At 43.3% G+C, this 17,885-nt stretch overlaps 1 protein-coding gene across 2 annotated transcripts; it reads left to right on the forward strand.

Annotated features, from left to right (window-relative positions):
- Positions 1-25: 25 nt before the first annotated feature.
- On the forward strand, positions 26-17,067 carry ZNF317 (zinc finger protein 317). 2 transcript variants are annotated; one of them, XM_030299336.2, is made up of 7 exons: positions 26-232; positions 9,989-10,108; positions 10,821-10,957; positions 11,384-11,510; positions 11,959-12,054; positions 13,542-13,624; positions 14,055-17,067. In XM_030299336.2, exons 2-7 carry the CDS (start codon positions 10,078-10,080, stop codon positions 15,375-15,377), a joined length of 1,797 nt encoding a protein of 598 aa, XP_030155196.1. In that variant the 5' UTR covers positions 26-232; positions 9,989-10,077; the 3' UTR covers positions 15,378-17,067. The 2 variants fall into 2 exon arrangements, with proteins under 2 accessions (XP_030155196.1, XP_030155206.1); XM_030299346.2 differs by having other exon boundaries at positions 37-232; positions 14,058-17,067.
- The last annotated feature ends 818 nt before the right edge of the window (positions 17,068-17,885 follow it).

Genomic DNA, 17,885 nt, shown 5'->3' on the forward strand with positions numbered 1-17,885 from the left:
CCGCCTTTGAAGTCCCGCGAGAGTTAGAAGGCGGAAGTGAAGCGGAAGCCATTGCTCTCGGGAGGCGATTGCGGCTATACACATGGGCAGAGGAGGCGTCCATCGCGGCTTTCACCCGGTTGTTGGGGACTCTCCACTTCCGCGCTACAGACCGCACCTGTTGTATGAACTTGACGTCCTTTCAGCGGCAGCTTCCGTGACCTCCATTCCACCCAATTCTAACGTCAGCCTTGTAAGCCCCAATTTCCTCACTTAACCCTTTACCCTCGGTCTTCCCGAGGACACGAAAGGCCCATAAGGCAGGGAGGAGTAATTGGGGACAGAGACCTGGGACCAGAAAGCCAGGCAGCCCGGTGAGGAGTGTGCTTTAGACTCTGTGATCAACGACATGAAATGCTGGTACGCGAGGACTGAAATTTAGGACCGCTGTGTTTAGGACAAGGGGAGGCTCTGATGATCTGGCTTTTAAAAAAAAAAAGACCCCTTGGGGTGGAGAGGGAGAAGCCCCGCCCAAGTGAATTCAGGACTTTATGGTGGGGTCTGTCCGGAACGGGAGACCGGGAGGATTATACCTTCCTTTTCTTTTGCGGTCCATTTTGTCCAATATTAATAGAGGCACACCGGCTTCCTATTAACATTTGTATTGAATGTTAAATCTTATATTTAAAACTTTTCCGTGCACTTCCCTGTTATTTTAGTTGACTGGTGTAAGCAGCCTATAACTGGATTTAAAAGTTCACTTCAAAAAAAAGTTCACCTCAACGTTCTGTTATTTAACCTGAGAGTTAGTCCATTAACATTTATTGTGATTACTATTTTGCATTGATTTTTACTATCTTATTGTGGTTGCTATTTATCCTTTTCCTTTCAAATATTTTTTAATTGGAATATAAAACATGCAAAAAAAGTATGAAAACACTCTTTGCAAAAAAAAAAAAAAAAAAAATGAAAACACACACTCTTAAAAGGACAGTGGTAAATCGAATCTACAAACCAGACCAAGAAGGAGATTAGGAAACATCGAACCTGTGTGGTCATTCCTGCATCCCCCTCATTCCCCATAAATTCCTTTAAGGATTTTACTGTTTATATGTTTTTCCAAAAATGTATTTCCTAATTTGGTAATTATTTGTGAATGGACTCACTCAAGTGCTTTCAGAGACATTCTTTTTTCCATTAATGCAAGTACACTTTTTTTTTTTTTTTTTAATGTTTATTTTTGAGAAAGACTGTGTGAGCGGGGGAGGGGCAAAGAGAAGGAGACAGAATCGGAAGCAGGCTCCTGGCTCCAAGCTGATTCCAGGCTGGAACTCACAAACCGTGAGATCATGACCTGAATGGAAGTCTACCGCTTAACCGACTCAGCTACCCAGGTGCCTCTGCAAGTGCACTTTTTAATTTAGAGATTTTTAAGTACCTTGTAGATGAAGTGCATACACTTACCCATTCTTTTTCAGACACTTCATGGCTTAAATTTTAGGGTCAGTTTAGAGTTCCCCATACTTGCGTTTTCTTTTTCCTTTTTTTTTTTTTTTTAAGTTTATTTGTTTTGAGAGAAAGAAGAGTGAGAGCATGGGAGGGGCAGAGAGAGAGGGAGAGAGAATCCCAAGCAGGCTCCGCGCTGTCAGCCCGAGCTTGAAGCGGGACTGGACCTCATGAACCCTGAGATCATGACCTGAGCTGAAACCAAGAGTGACACTTAACCGACTGAGCCACCCGGGCACCCATGGAGTTTTTATTTTCAAGTTGTGTTGAATATGTATGTGAGTTTTTATAATGTTGGCATTATTTCATTGAATCTTACAATTAATCTTATTATATCTATTTATTGATATAGAATGTTTGCTTGTATATTCTACAATGCTTTTCAATGAAGTTTTAAAGGATTTAAGGAGTTGGGGCAGCTGGGTGGCTCAGCTGGTTGAGTGTCCAACTTCAGCTCAGGTCATGATCTTGTGGTTCATGAGTTCAAGCCCCACATCCAACTCTGCGCTGATGGCTCAGAGCCTGGACCCTGCTTCGGACTCTGTCTCCCTCTCTCTCTGCCCCTCCCCTGCTCCCACTCTGTCTCTATCAGAAATGAATAAATGTTAAAATTTTAATAAATAAAGGATTTAAGGAGTGTGAGAGAGAGAGAGTTTTGTTGTTAGATTTATTTGTAGGATCTTTGTTTTTAGTGCTTAGGAATTTTTTTTTCCCAAGGGCTTGGTGTATTGAATTTGGGTTGGTTTTTGTGTAGTGTTTTGAATGTTCTTCATAGACAGTTTTCTCCTCTGTAGAATAAATAGTAACTACTTTTATTTTCCGTTTGCATCATTCATTTTTTATTATTTACTTTGCTGGACTCGCTGGAGACTTCTGGTACCATTGAATGGAGTTTGGGCAGCAAACTCTAGGTAGTCCCATTTTTTCCCCCCAACCTTGAAGATAATTGACTTTTTATGTTGGTCGAAGCTTTTTTTTTTTTTTTAAAGATAGTAAAGGAAACTCCCGTCTTTTCCTAGTTTAAGAGTTTTTTCTCATGAAAGGTTTAGGCTTTTAACAAGTGAATTTTTTTTTTTCTGGAATCTGCTTTGATATCTGTTTATCTGTATATTTCTAGTACCTTAAACAGTGCCTGACTTGTCATACTACTGTTGTGCATTGAATGCATGAGTGAATAGTGTGATTTTCTTACTTGTCTGGTAATGTGGCAAATTAAATCAGTTGGTTTTCTAATGATTCATGACGTTTGCGTTGGTAAATAACTTACTTGTAAAGGTAGGCACTACTGTATCATTTTTGGCTTCCATTTGCTAGTGTGTTTGGAGATTTGGATCCGTGTTTGAGTAAAATTGGCTTGTAATTTTCCTTTTCTGTTTCAGGTTTATGCCAGTCTCATAAAATGGGGTGGGAATATTCCCTTTTTTCTAAACTCTGGAATATTTTGCCTGAGAATAGAATCACTTGTTCTGCAAAAGGGAGCTGCACCAGGAAAAAACCATTTAGATCTGGGGTTTTCTTTGTGGAAATTTTTTGAGCAGTTGTTTCTTTGTTTCGGTTCCTTTAAAGGTCATAGGGCATCCAAGTTCTTTATTTCTTTATGGTAAGTAAAATTTCTTTAGGGATTTACTCATTCCTTCTAAGGTTTAAATTGTATAGTCAAAGTCGTTAATGTTTTTATTATATTTTTAATGTTTGTTACATCTGTAACATAATCTGGTTTTTCATTCATAGATTTTCCTTTTTTAAAAATAAAATAAGTCCTGCCAGAATTTTGTGAGTTTTGTTTTTCTTAGAGAACTTTTGCCTTGACTGAACGACTTCATCATATGTATGTCTTTCATCTCATAACTTTCTGCTCTTTATAATTTTCTTCCTTTTACTTTTTTGCAGTATTTCTTTCCAGTTTCTAACATTGGATACCTGTCGCGTTCCAAAGAATTTCAGTGTATTTTATTATATTTCAGTTATAAATATTATGTATTATGACTTCTTTGACATGTGAATTATTTTGAATTTTTTTCTTTTTTAATACTCATTCCTGTCACATTTTTCTCGTTACCCTTTGGACACTGTTTGCTAACTTCATTGCATTGTTTTCAGAGATAGATGCCATATTCTGAGACACGTTGTACCTGTGTGGTTGGAGTTTATAGTAGCTAGGGTATACTGTTTCGTCTTGTTCAGTATGCATGTAGTTACTGAATCATCTGCTTGAACCGTGTTAGTGAGACCTCTGGTGGTGGCTTTATCCATGCTCCTTAGACTTCAGTCTTTTTTTATTTTTTATTTTTATTTTTTGAGTAGGCTCCATGCCCAGCATGAAGCCCAGTGCGGGACTTGAATTCACCACCCTGAGATCAAGACCTGAGCGCTGAGATCAAGAGTTGGACGCTTAATCAACTGAGCCACCCAGGCGTCCCTCTATCTTTGTGTGTGTGTGTGTGTGTGTGTGTGTGTGTGTGTGTGTGTGTGTATTTGAGGCTGTTAAAACACATATATGTGCACATATGTATATATACATATATGTAGGGTTTTTTTTCTTGAATTATACCTCTTTTCGTTATGTAATACCTCAGTTTTCTCTGAACCTTTTTGCCTTAGTTCTTTCTGTTGGATACTAATGTATTTAAACCAGATTTAAAAGAAAAGTGTGTGTCTTGTATATCTTCTTTTTATTTCCATTCTTGCTATATCTTTATGTTTTAGATGTCTGTTGTAAACAGCATATAGCTTGATTATTTGTTTAAAAATTTTTTTTCGGGGCGCCTGGGTGGCGCAGTCGGTTGAGCGTCCGACTTCAGCCAGGTCGCGATCTCGCGGTCCGGGAGTTCGAGCCCCGCGTCAGGCTCTGGGCTGATGGCTCGGAGCCTGGAGCCTGTTTCCGATTCTGTGTCTCCCTCTCTCTCTGCCCCGCCCCGTTCATGCTCTGTCTCTCTCTGTCCCAAAAATAAATAAAAAAGCGTTGAAAAAAAAAATTTTTTTTTGATGTTTATTTTTGAGAGAGAGAGAGAGAGAGAGAGAGAGAGAGAGAGAGAGAAGAATGTGAGCAGGGGAGGGGCAGAGAGAGAGGGAGACACAGAATCCAAAGCAGGCTCCAGGCTCTGAGCTCTCAGCACAGAGTCTGACGCGGGGCTCAAACTCACGAACCGCAAGGTCATAAGCTGAGCCGAAGTTGGACACTTAATGGACTGAGCCACCCAGGCGCCCCTAACTGGGTTTTTAACCTGTTTTGAGAATATCTATATTTTAGTTGAAGTGTTTAGTCTATTAAATCTTGTGTGTTAACATATCTGCCTGTTGAATTTGTCCTTTTTCTATTTTTCCTTTCCTCTAGCTTCCTTTGATTTGAATGTTTTTTCATTTCACTTTTTTTCCTCTGTACATTTTGATTTTATATCCATATTTATTTACCCTGAAGAGGTTAGCCTTAGAAGAGAGAGCAGACATCTCCTTGTTTGTAATAGGAGAGGAGGAGAGTATCACAGATCGGTTTTGGGAGGAATTTTGTTAGAACTTTATAGAAACCAGAAAGTTAGAAACACTCCTGTTAACTTTTTAAAAGTAAAGTATAATTTACCGTGAAGACAGTGCACAGATACTAGATCACTTTGATGAATTTTTTGACAGTTGTGTACATCGTGTAACCACTAGCTAAAAATAAATGTGAAGAATATTTCAGTTGCCCCAGAAAGTTCCTCTTGCTTCTTTCAGTTTCTCCATCTCATGCTCTTCCACCCAGGCAGCCGGTTTTTTTTTTTTTACTTCTATCGACTGCAATAAACAAGTTTTGCTAACAACCTAAATAAGTCCACCTACTCGTGGATGACCTATGACTGGAATCGTAGAGCATTTTTTGTGTATAGTTTGTATTGGTCAACGTCGTGGAGTTTCCACCGTGTTGTGTGTGTCAGTAGTTAGTGTTCGTTCAGTAATATTCCATTGCACATACCACAGTGTGTTTATCCGTTCTGTTGTTGATGGATATTTAGATTGTTTACAGTTTGGGGCTATTATGAAATCAGATTGCTGTGAACATTTTGTATGAGTCTTTGTAACGTGTTTTAAAATTTTTCTCTTGGGTAAATATCTATGAGTGGAATGGCTGAGTCAAATGGTAAAGAAACTGGCAAAATGTTGTCCAAAGTAGTTGAACCAGTTCAACCTCAGCCACCTATCCTTGCCAACGTTTGATGTTGGCAGTCTTTTTTATTTTGGCCACTCTAGAGGGTTAAAATGCTGGATCTTTAGTTTTGTTTGCATTCATCTGATAACTAATGACGTTGAATACCTTTTGACAAGTTTGTTAACATTTGTCATTACATTTTGTGCTTTAGCTTTTTTTTGTTGAATTGGTTTTTTAATTTTGTTTTATAGGAGTTCTTTATGTAATCTGAATATACGAGCTCTTTGTTAAGTGTATGTGCTACAATTATATTTTTTAAGCGTATCTTGTGAGAGAGAGAGAGAGAGGAAGGGAGGGAGGGAGAGAGTGCATGCATGCACACACACGAGCAGCGGTGAGGGGCAGAGAGGGAGAGTGAGAATCCCAAGCAGGCTCTGTGCACTGTCAGCACGGAGCCCAGTGCAGGGGCTTGATCCCATGATCCACAAGATCATGATCTGAACTGGAATCAAGAGCCAGACACCCCATACTACAAATATTTTTTCCCAATCTGTGGCTTGACTGTTCATATTGTTTAAAGTTTATAGCAGCTTTATACATAATTGCGCAACTGTTTTTTTTGGAATTGAGGTATAATTGACAAAACGTTAGTTTTAGGTGTACAGTGTAATGATTTGATATTTGTGTGTGTTGTGAATTGAACACCACAATGAGTCTCTAGTTAACATCATTGTCATACAGAGTTACATTTTTTTTTCTTGTGATGAAAACTTTCCAGATCTACTCTCTCAGCTTTCTTTTTTTTTTTTTTCCTCGAAGTATAACAAACACAACGTTACAGTCATTTGGGTACAAAAACCTATTCTGTGCTCACAAGTGTAGCTACCATCTGTGACCATACAGTGTGTTACAGTATCTTTGACTACATTCCTTTTGGTACCTTCTCTAGCGACTTTTAAATATATACTACAGTATTAATAACTAGTCACCATGCTGTGCATTGTGTCTCCATGATTTACTCATTTTATAACTGGAACTTTGTACCTTTTGATGCTTTTCACCCATTTCACCCACCCTCTGATTCAGGCAGTCTGTTCTTTGTATCCATGACCTATTTTGTTTTGTTTTTTGAGATTCCACATAGAAGTTAAAAATAGATATTTAGCTCTTTCTGTCGGATTTATTTCACTTTGCGCAATGCCCTCAAGGTGAATCCGTGCTAGCAAATGGCTAGAGTTCATTTTTTTTTAAGTTTATTTACTTACTTTGAGAGAGAGAGAGCGAGAGAGAGAGAATCCCAAACAGGCTCTGCACTGTCAGTGCAGAGCCCAATGCGGGGCTCTATCTCATGAACCATGAGATCATGACCTGAGCTGAAATCAATAGTTGGATGTTTAACCCACTGAACCATCTGGGCACCCCACTTGTAAGATTCTTTTATGTGTTTCAGATATTAACTCTTTATCAGATATATGATTTGCAAATATTTTTTTGTTAGGTTGCCTTTAAATTTTTTTTTTTAATGTTTATTCATTTTTGAGAGAGAGAGACAGGGCACTAACAGGGGAGGGGCAGAGAGAGGGGGAGACACAGAATCCAAAGCAGGCCCCAGGCTCTGAGCTGTCAGCACAGAGCCTGACATGGGGCTTGAACTCACAAACCATAAGGTCTTGACCTGAAGTCAGACACTTAACTGACTGAGCCACCCAGGCACCACGCCTTTTCATTTTGTTGATGGTTTCCTTTACTGTACAGAAGCTTTTTAGTTTGGTGCAGGCCCACTTATTTTTGCTTTTGTTTTCTTTGTTTTCTGTGTCAAATCAGAATTGCCAAGACCAGTGTCAGGGAGCTTACTGCCTATGTTTTGTTTTAGCTTTGTGGTTTTGGGTCTTACATTCATGTCTTTAATCATTTTGAGTTCATTTTTGTGTATGATGTAACATAGTGGTCCAGTTTTCATTCTTTTGCATGTGGCCATCCAGTTGCCCCAACATTATTTATTAAAGAGACTGTCCTTTCCTTGTATATCCTTGGTTCCTTGTCATAAAGTAATTGACTGTGTATGTGTGCCTTTATTTCTGGGATCTCATTTCTGTTTCATTGATCTTTGTGTGTTTTATGCTAGAGTATTAATTTTCTTCATGATTTTGTTTGAAAATTTGTATTTTTGGTAAAGGCCAATTTAATGATTTATTAATATTCTGTGTCTAGACTAAAATACTGTTGTGTAACTTAAGGTTGTTAAAATATTTTCTATGGTTTTTATGTTGTGGTTTCTGTTTCATCTCAGAAAGGTTTTTAATTCAAGTTGTTGCTTATGCAGTGATAAAAGATAATGTAAAGTTCCTGTTACCCGTTGAGTTCTTTCAGTGGCATTTTTTTTTTTTTTTTAAGTAATGTCTACACCCAGCGTGGAGCTCAAACTCAGGACCCTGAGATCAAGAGCTACATGGTCTCCCAACTGGAACCAGCCAGGTGCCCTTGGTACCATTTGTTTGTTTGTTTAATGTTTGTTTATTTTATTTTATTTTATTTTATTTATTTTTTTATGTTTTTATTTATTTTTGAAGGATAGAGAGACCGAGCGTGAGCAGGGGAGGAGCAGAGAGAGAGGAAGACATAGAATTTAAAGCAGGCTCCAGGCTCCGAGCTGTCAGCCCAGAGCCCGACGCGGGGCTTGAACTCCACGAACTGGGAGATCGTGACCTGAGCTGAAGTCGGACACTTAGCCGACTGAGCCACCCAGGCGCCCCTAATGTTTGTTTGTTTTTGAGAGAGAGCACACATGTGAGCTGAGGAGGGGTAGAATGAGAGGGGACAGAGGATCTGAAGCAGGCTCTATCCAGTCTCTGAGTTGTCAGGACAGAGCCTGATGCAGGGCTCGAACTCATGAATCATGAGATCATGACCTGAGCCGAAGTGGGACGCTTAACCACTCAGTACCATTTTTTTTAAATTTTTTTTTTTTAACATTTATTTTTGAGACAGAGAGAGACAGAGCATGGACGGGGGAGGGTCAGAGAGAGAGAGAGAGGGAGACACAGAATCTGAAATAGGCTCCGGGCTCTGAGCAGTCAGCACAGAGCCCGACGCGGGGCTGGAACTCACGGACCGTGAGATCATGACCTGAGCCGAAGTCGGACGCTCAACCGACTGAGCCACCCAGGCGCCCCCACTCAGTACCATTTGTTAAAAAGATTGCTTTCCCTACTGAATTGCTTTGTTCTTTTAATGAAAATCGTTTGTACACATGTAGGTTTGTTTCTAACTCTGTTCTGTTCTAATGACCTGTTTGTCTGTTACTTATTCCATCCATCACTGTGATAAAGTTAGTACAAATCCTCTACGTTTGTGTTTCTTTCTTAACATTGTTCCTGCTCCTCTAGATCTTTTGCATTTTGGTTCACATTTTAGATTTGGTCTGTAAACTCATTTTTTTTATTTGGGTTACTGTGAAATGAAAATAAGATTACTTGTTGAAAGTAAGCGTAATGATGAGACAATTTTTGATTTGGGAAAAACTGGCAAGATTTGTACACGGTTTTTAGGCGACTGGAAGGTCAGGTTGCCTGGTAGGCTTTTCTTGAATACAAATACTCCTTTTGCAGCTGAGTTTGGGAGGTCACCAGTTGTGTGCAGACTGGTCTTGCCAATTACCTTCAGAGAGGAGGTCAATGGTTGGAATGAATCATCCAAGGTTGGTCCTTTGGCTGGTAGGAATTATATGGGCAGAGAGTCATAGAAGTGACGGATATTGATGATGACTTCCCGCTGGGTAGGCGGGGTGGTGAGAGGAGGAATTTGCTGTTAGAGAGCAAGATGGAAGCAGCATGGGTGGCCTGGAATCCTCTCTGAAGTGAGAGAGGTCGTGTGAGAAGAGTGTCAGAGAAGAGGTTTTTGTCCAGAGAGATTTTGGAATCATTGCCTGCGAGGTGAAGCTGATTCCAGTGATGACACGGCCTGGGCTGTGGCCAGGGTGTGTGTGTGGGTGTGGAGTGAGTGGCCAAAAGGCACTGGAGGTTGGAATGCGTGGCTATAGGTGGACCGACCCCACAGCTACTAGAACCATCCTAAACCATGGTAAGCCTTGAAGTTGAAAGGAAGACAAGTCTGGAGCCCAAGTGTTTAACAAGTAAAGGAGGCTGATGGAGTTGTGCTTGGCAACAGATCACATGGGAGAGTGGATCTGAATCTTATTAGGCACATCAGGGACCTTCTCCACATTGGCCCGGAGGACTCACCTGAGTAAGATAAAGGCCCAAGATCAGACAGAACTTGCTGCTCCAAAGAAGAGATGGTGGAAAAGCAAAGTCAGAATTGTCCTGTGAGCGGAGAGGTGGGAGGTCTTTGTCCTACTGGTCTTTTTCTCATTTACTACAGATGCCTGCTCGAAGAGTCCCGTGACAGCGAGAGGGAAGCCTCCTGCTGCCAGTGCCCTATTCTGGCAGATTGACTGTCGTTCTCACAGGATGGCAGCTCCTGGTCTGTCTCCCACGTGTGGTAAGTTCCTGGGGTGATAATGAGTGCCCTCAGAAGTCATGCGTAAGTGGCCCCTGGACTTCCCGGAGATCAGGGATGTGCATGGCTAGGGGGAGGTCTGCCAGGAAGGGTGGAGGAACTGACAGGCGGTGGGGGCAGAGTCGTGGGAGCCCCCCACGTGACTGTGTCTGACTTGTGAGTTTGGGTGAAGTAGGGATTGTGTGTGGTTGGTGTGTAAGGAAAGACAGGTCGTGGGTAACCCTGTTACCTATTTATTATTACTGTTACCGTTATTACTAAATATTTTATCTGTAAGTAATCTCTACTCCCAGCATGAAGCTCAGACTCATAGCCCTGATATCAAGAGTTGTGTGCTCCACTGACTGAGCCTACCAGACACCCCTGTTTTGTTTTGTTTTTTTAGTTGTATTTGTTATTTATCCCATATTATTGTGAAAAATCTGAGCCAAGTAAACGCTCTACCTGCTAAGGCTTTAATTTCTTCACTCGTTGTTTGAGAGCGTGTACTGCTTTTTTATGGGTATGTCAGCCTGCCATCCTTTCCCCTGTCCCTGAGTGGGGCAGGGCTCCTCTGGCCTGTTACAAGACATGGTGTGTGTGAGACAGACGAGGATAGGCACTGCACACCTAGCACACTTACAGTTGCATGGGCAGCCTCCTGAGCTGTGAGTGTCGGGCAGGCTTTAATCCTCATGGATCCACTCCTCTCCAGCTGCGTCCATCCAGGACCCTGCCTATATCCAGGAGCCAGAGATTCATCCCTCCAGAGACCATTCCTGTCCCCAGGATGTGGACCTGTTTGATTGCAGTGGCCTGGAGCCTCCTGTGCCAACCAGTGTGGGTTCTCAGGTAGAAGATCTCTGGGCTTCTGGGGGGTGGGAGAGGCACTTCCCTAGGATGCCCCCAGTGCCACCTGTTAGAGTTCTTTTAGAGCCTCACCCAGGCTGATCACTGCCTGATCAGGGCACAGGAGAAAAAGCCAGAGACAGGTGCAAGGCCGTCCTGGTATCGGGGACGTAAGGGGAAATGACTAACGTAGCAGGTGTTTCTCTCATAATACAACTCAGAATGCTCAGGCTAGGCTAGAAGTGGAGAGATTTGGCCCCAGGTCAGCAGTGTTGCATGTGATACGATGAGATCACCTCCTAGTGAAGAGTCCCCAGAGCCCCATCTGGAAGTCCTGTGTTCAGAGTCTCTCATGCCCAGCCTCAGTCCATCTCTGTGGACACAGACGGGCTGGTTTCTTACTGACCCCAAATATGTGTGGTGATTCAGGAGTCAGTGACTTTCCAGGACGTTGCAGTGGACTTTACTGAAAAGGAATGGCCCTTGCTGGATTCTTCACAGAGAAAACTGTACAAAGATGTGATGTTGGAGAACTATAGCAACCTTGCTTCAGTGGGTAAGGCTGGACTCCTTTCTCTGTTCGTGTGGCAGATGTTTTTGTTTTAAGTACTTGCTGTGACCCAGGGACTGTGGGGATTTGGAACACAACGTGAACAAGCCGTCCTCATACTCCCCCGCCCCCCATGGTGACCCCCAACAGTTGCCGAGACCTGCCCATTGCATTGACCTTGGAGGTCATCAAGTGTGTCTGAGCCTGGGCATAGGTTTCTGAGTTGAGCAATCTTCATTCTTTTGAAGGGCAAAGCGTGTCGGTGTTTGTGGCTTTGTGTTTTATGAAAGCCTTTCACTGTGTTTCTTAGAAATTGGGCACCACCATTTCGCTGCTCCTAAGTCAGACTTGTCCACCTTCAGAGCACTGAAGATCAAAACATTGACCCCAGCCTAACGGAAGGGGTTGTCCTCTGCACGATCCTCCCCCAACATGTGTCTTTCCCCGTGAGTAGGGTATCAGGTGGGCAAACCCAGCCTTATCTCCCACTTGGAACAAGAAGAGGAGCTGAGGACAGAGGAGAGGGGACTTCACCGAGCCACATCTCCCGGTAAGCACCAGGCAGACATGGGTGCTTCTGGGCACCTGCTTTACTCAGTGATGCCGGGCAGGGAGGTCCATGAGGAAATGTCAGCCAGGGAAATCTGAGAATGCCCCTTCTCCATTTTCGCACAAGTCCTTTGGTCTCACTGTCCTCTCCTATGTATGTATGTCTGTGTTTCTTCCTTTTCTCTTCCTTTTATCTATCTGCTGACTGACTTATTCACTTATTGGTTTACTTACTTTCCACTGAGATACTAACTGTGTTAGTTTCAGGTGTACAACATAGTGACTCAATTTTTGTATGTATTGCAAAGTGATCACCACAGTAAATCTGATTAACATCCGTCACCACACAGGTACAAAACAATTTTTTTCTTGTGATGAGAACTTTTAAGATTTACTGTCTTAATAACTTTTTTGTTAAATTTATTTTGAGAGAACGAGTTGGGGAGGGGTGGAGAAAGCGTGAGGGAGAGAGAATCCCAAGCGGACTCTGCACCCTCAGTGCAGAGCCCGACGTGGGACTTGATTCCATGAACGATGATACCATGACCTGAGCCGAAATCAAGAGTCAGACATTTAACCAGCTAAGCCACCCCACTCCCCTCTTAGCAATTTTCAGTATAATACAGACTTATTAATTATAGTCCCCATGCTGTACCCTACAGCCCAGGACTTACTTGTTTCCCAACTGGAAGTTTGTACCTTTTGACCCCCTTCACACCTATTTTGCCCACCCACCACCTCTGACAACCATCACAGTCTGTTCTCTGTATCCACGAGCTCAGTTCTTTTGTTTTGTTTTGTTTTGTTTTGGGCGGTGGTGGTTGTTTTGTTTTGTTTTGTTTTGTTTTAGATTCTACACAGAAGTGAGATCATGCAGTCTGTCTGTCTCTGTCTTATCTTAGCATTATGCCCTCAAGACCCATCTGTGTGGTTGAGTGGGAAGATTTCCTTCTTTTTATTTTTTTACGGCTGAATAATAATCTACTGTGTGTATATGCCACATTTTCTTTATTCATCTGTCAAAGGACACTTAGATTGATCCCATACCTCGGCTATTGTAAATAATGCTGCTGTGAACGTGGGGGTGTGGATATCTTTTCAAGGTAGTGTTTTTGCTTTCTTTGGGTAAATCCCCAGAAGCAGAATTGCTGGGCTTCGTGTGTAAATTTGACCTGTCCACGTGAGCTTTGTCCCATTCTTTCGTACTCTGCACCCCTGGTTGTACCCTTCTGTTGTTATCCGTTTTACTCTTTGAAGAGTTATTCCTTAGTGAATCTAGTTAAGTGTCTCCTCCACCATCACCAGGTATCTCACAGAGCCACATTGCACAGGCATTTTTATGTGTGTTCTTCTTTTGACACCGCTTTTCCTTCTTTAAGGTTAGTTTTGCAAAGAAATCCCCCTGTTTTCATCAGCTGTCATCTCACTGTTTTCTTTCTCCAGCCAACATTTCTTTCCTCAGGTTAATATTTTTCCAATTTGTTGCAGATTGGGAGACTCCATCTAAAAGCAAATGGTCCATTCTCATGGAAGACATTTTTGGCAAGGAAACACCCCGTGGTGTGACAGTGGTAAGGTTTCCTTGGGATGATCCCTGGTTTTCCGGACGGGAGAAGGCTGGGGCAGCCTGTTAGAAAAGCAGCTCAGGAACCAGCAAGTGGTATTCCCTGAGAGGCACCTGTTTCAGACACTGTTTCCCACAGCTTTGGGGGAAAACCCTAAACCTAGTCTCAGATAATGAGCGTTGGTTCAATTCAGGTTTAAACAGTAAATAGTAAAAGCTTTGTGAACGTTACTCATGTGGGGCCTCAGGGCGTAGCCTCCACCGTTTCATTTGCTAGACCCCAAGTGGGACGTGAACAGTACTGTTGCAGTCCAGTCACAGCGTCATTGGTCATAGGGCCTGTTTCTACTCCTGTGAGTGTACATAGGGAGGACTGGATGGCTCTTAGGGGCGTGGGGAGCTGTGGGAAACGCCCTAGTCACTCCTCTCTCAATCAGCAGGAAAGAACGCGTCTTGGGGAGAAACCCGCCGAGTACACTCACCTGTTTGAAGTCTTCAGCATGGGCACCCACCTTACCCAGCAAATGGGAAGGCACCCTGGCAAGAGGCCCTATCACCGGCGGGACTGTGGGGCGGCCTTTAAGAACAGGTCACCTCTAACCCAACACGTGAGCATTTACAACGGGAGAAAAATGCACGAATGCCACCAGTGCCAAAAAGCCTTCACGACGAGTGCTTCCCTCACTCGGCACAGGAGGATCCACACTGGGGAGAAGCCCTACGAGTGCAGCGCCTGCGGGAAAGCCTTCAATGACCCCTCTGCCCTTCGGAGTCATGCACGAACTCACCTCACGGAGAAGCCCTTTGACTGCAGTCAGTGTGGAAACGCCTTCCGAACCCTCTCCTCCCTGAAGATACACATGAGAGTTCACACCGGGGAGAGACCTTACAAGTGTGATGAGTGTGGGAAGGCGTACGGCAGGAGCTGCCACCTCATTGCACACAAACGGACACACACTGGAGAGCGACCGTATGAATGTCACGACTGTGGGAAAGCCTTCCAGCATCCCTCACACCTCAAAGAGCACGTCCGAAATCACACTGGAGAGAAACCCTACGAATGCACACAGTGTGGGAAAGCCTTCCGATGGAAGTCGAACTTCAACTTGCACAAGAAGAACCACATGGTAGAGAAAACGTACGAGTGTAAAGAATGTGGGAAATCCTTCGGCGATCTCTTGTCACGGAGGAAGCACATGAGAATTCATATTGTGAAGAAACCCATCGAATGTAGACAGTGTGGGAAGGCGTTCAGAAACCAGTCCATCCTGAAGACGCACATGAATTCCCACACCGGAGAGAAGCCGTATGGGTGTGATCTGTGTGGGAAAGCCTTCAGTGCGAGCTCAAACCTGACCACACACAGGAAAATACACACTCAGGAGAGACGCTATGAATGTGCTGTGTGTGGGAAAGTGTTTGGGGATTACTTGTCCCGGAGGAGGCACATGAGTACTCATCTCGTAAAGAAACGTGTTGAGTGCAGGCAGTGTGGGAAAGCCTTCAGAAACCAGTCCACCCTCAAGACACACATGAGAAGTCACACAGGAGAGAAGCCGTACGAGTGCGATCACTGTGGGAAAGCCTTCAGCATAGGCTCAAACCTGAACGTGCACAGGAGGATACACACCGGGGAGAAGCCCTACGAGTGCCTGGCCTGCGGGAAGGCCTTCAGCGACCACTCATCGCTTCGCAGTCATGTGAAAACTCACCGGGGAGAGAAGCTCTTCGTGTCTTCTGTGTGGAAAAGGCTCCAGTGATGCGTCTGCCTTCAGGGAAACACGAGAGCTCAGACGGGGCCCAGTTGGTGTCATGGCTGGGAAAGACTTGCTTTTCCTCATCACTGTGGGCATTTGCGAGAACTCATGCTAGGGGGCAAAACTATACCTGTGGTATGCAGGAGTCAGGTGCGCATTCAGCTCTTAAAAATAAAAAATGAGAACTTAGGGAGAGAGACCGTAGCTTGGTATTTAATGTCAGAATGACCTTAGCACCACCAGCACCTTCTGGGCATACGAGCGAGCGCACCAGGGACTTACTGGTCTCACACCGTATTCTTGATGAACAAAATCATACTAAAGAGAAAAACCTATAAAATAGGAATGTGGGAAAGTCTATAAGAGAGGTCAGCAAACTGGCCGACTGTCTATTTTTGTATGGCTTGCAAACTAAGAATAGTTGATAACATTTTTAAAGAAGAAAAACATGTGGCAAACACCACATGTGACTCACAGAGCCTAAAACACCTACTTTCTGGCCCTTTACAGAAAAACCCAGCCAGCCCTTGGTCTACAGGAACAGTTCTAACCCGGTGGTGATTTTGCTTATCTGGAGACCTTTTTGATTGTGAAAACTGGGCAGGGGGTGGGGTGCTACTGGCACATAATGCCCGGGAGCCCCTGCAGGAGAGAATTATGTGGCCCCAAATGTCAGTATTGCTGAGGTTGAGAAACCATGGCCTACAACAATCGCTCAGTTTTTATGAAACGTACTCACACTAGGAGACATTTCTGTTTAAAACTTCAAAAAGCCTAGCCAATGGAATTCTTTCAGGAAACGTGAGAACCCACACCGCGGACGGCCCGCGTGTGGAGATGATTTTAGCCGCAGCCCCCTCACTTGTGCTCATGAGAATTCATACCCTGATGGAATTTTCTAGTGAATCATGAAATTGCATTTGTCAGTCTTTCATCATGAAAACAGACCCTCACTCATTAATTTGTAGTCTTTATTCTTAAGATCATGCTCCTCTAACACTTGGGCTTCATTACAGGTTTGTATATAGTATTATTATAATTCCATCCTTGATATGTGTTCATTTCCTTTTGGATAACTCCCTTGACCAGTGGACTGTTTGGCATTGTGTTAAATGCTATGTAACATGTGGGTATTTTTAGTACCTGTTTGTTACGAGTGTCTAAGTCAGATGCGTTGCTATCAGGGCATGATGTCTTCATCAGATGGATCCTCTGGAATGTTCTGGGCCTCCTGTCCCTGCAGGAGTGACATACACTTCTCGCTCTCCCGGTGTCACATCTTTCACATCAAGAAAATCCAAGTTTTGTCAGATTACTAAGATACCCTAGTTTTAGAAGTCTCTTAACGAGTTTTCCACAACTATTACAGTCTTTATGTCACAGTCTGGCCATTGACTGATAAGCAGATGTCACTGTATGGGCTGTTGACAAGAGAGCTCTTGAAAAGGGATTTTTCTTACCTGCATTCTTCTACAGATTTTGTTTTTGCTCTTTTCCCTACTTCTCACCTTGCAAGGAGACCCAAGTACCTAGTGTTCAAAGATATGTCTTGTGACCATGAGGCTGCAAGCCACAGGCTAAAGAGGATCCTGGCCCCTCCAGTCACTTCTTTGTCTACACTAGCCGTGGATATATTATTTCCAGACTTCCTATTACATGAGAAAAAAATAAATAAAACTGGTTATTGGCTTAAGCTGCTTTGGATATTTCATTGTTTATGAATTTAATAATTTTTTATTGGTGGGGGAGGGTTCTGTTAATCCCAAGTGGATGTGATCTGTAATACATGCATCGAATCATTGGTAAGGTTTTATAGCTGCTGTGTGTGGGCATAATCTGCTTATACTTTTAATTGTTGAATGTGGGTTGTTTTTTGTTTTTTTTTTTTACATCTTTAATCCATGTTTTAAAATTGTGTTTCAAGTCTCCGATACGCTTAAGTATTTATTTTCTTGACTTGAAGTGTCTCAGTCTTTACAGAAGCCCCAAGAAGCAGATACCATCACGACCTCCCTTTTGCATAAGGAGAATCTAAGGCAAGCAAGATTAGGTTGCTTGTCTGAGTTCAACCCACAAACAGTAGTGCTTCTGTGTCGGGCCCTGTTCTGTCTGTGCCCCACATCTGTAGCAGCAAATTGGGATTTTTGCCTTCACGGTGCTTTCTTTCCGCTTAGGGTAAGGCACCCCATAAACAAATGAGTCCGTAAATACATTGTATACTGCAAGGTGGTTAACGCAGTGGAGGAAAAGCTAAGCATGGTGATGATGAGACAGAATGTGGGGGTTCAGAGCTGTTGGGTGGGGGGGGAAAGCCTTCACCTTAGGGGGCATTTGAGCAGAGATGTAAACTGACAGCACCATGTTGTAATCTGGGGTGGAGCCCCCTTGGCAGTTCAAAGGCCATGAAAAAAAAAAAAAAAAAAAACAACTGCTTGGGACACATGCAGTAGCACAGGGGCCAGTGGAGCAAGCCTGGGAGTCCCAAGACGATGAGGCTAGAGCTGGGTCAGG

This window comes from Lynx canadensis, chromosome A2 (genome assembly GCF_007474595.2).
Source record: "Lynx canadensis isolate LIC74 chromosome A2, mLynCan4.pri.v2, whole genome shotgun sequence".
NCBI lineage: Eukaryota > Metazoa > Chordata > Mammalia > Carnivora > Felidae > Lynx > Lynx canadensis.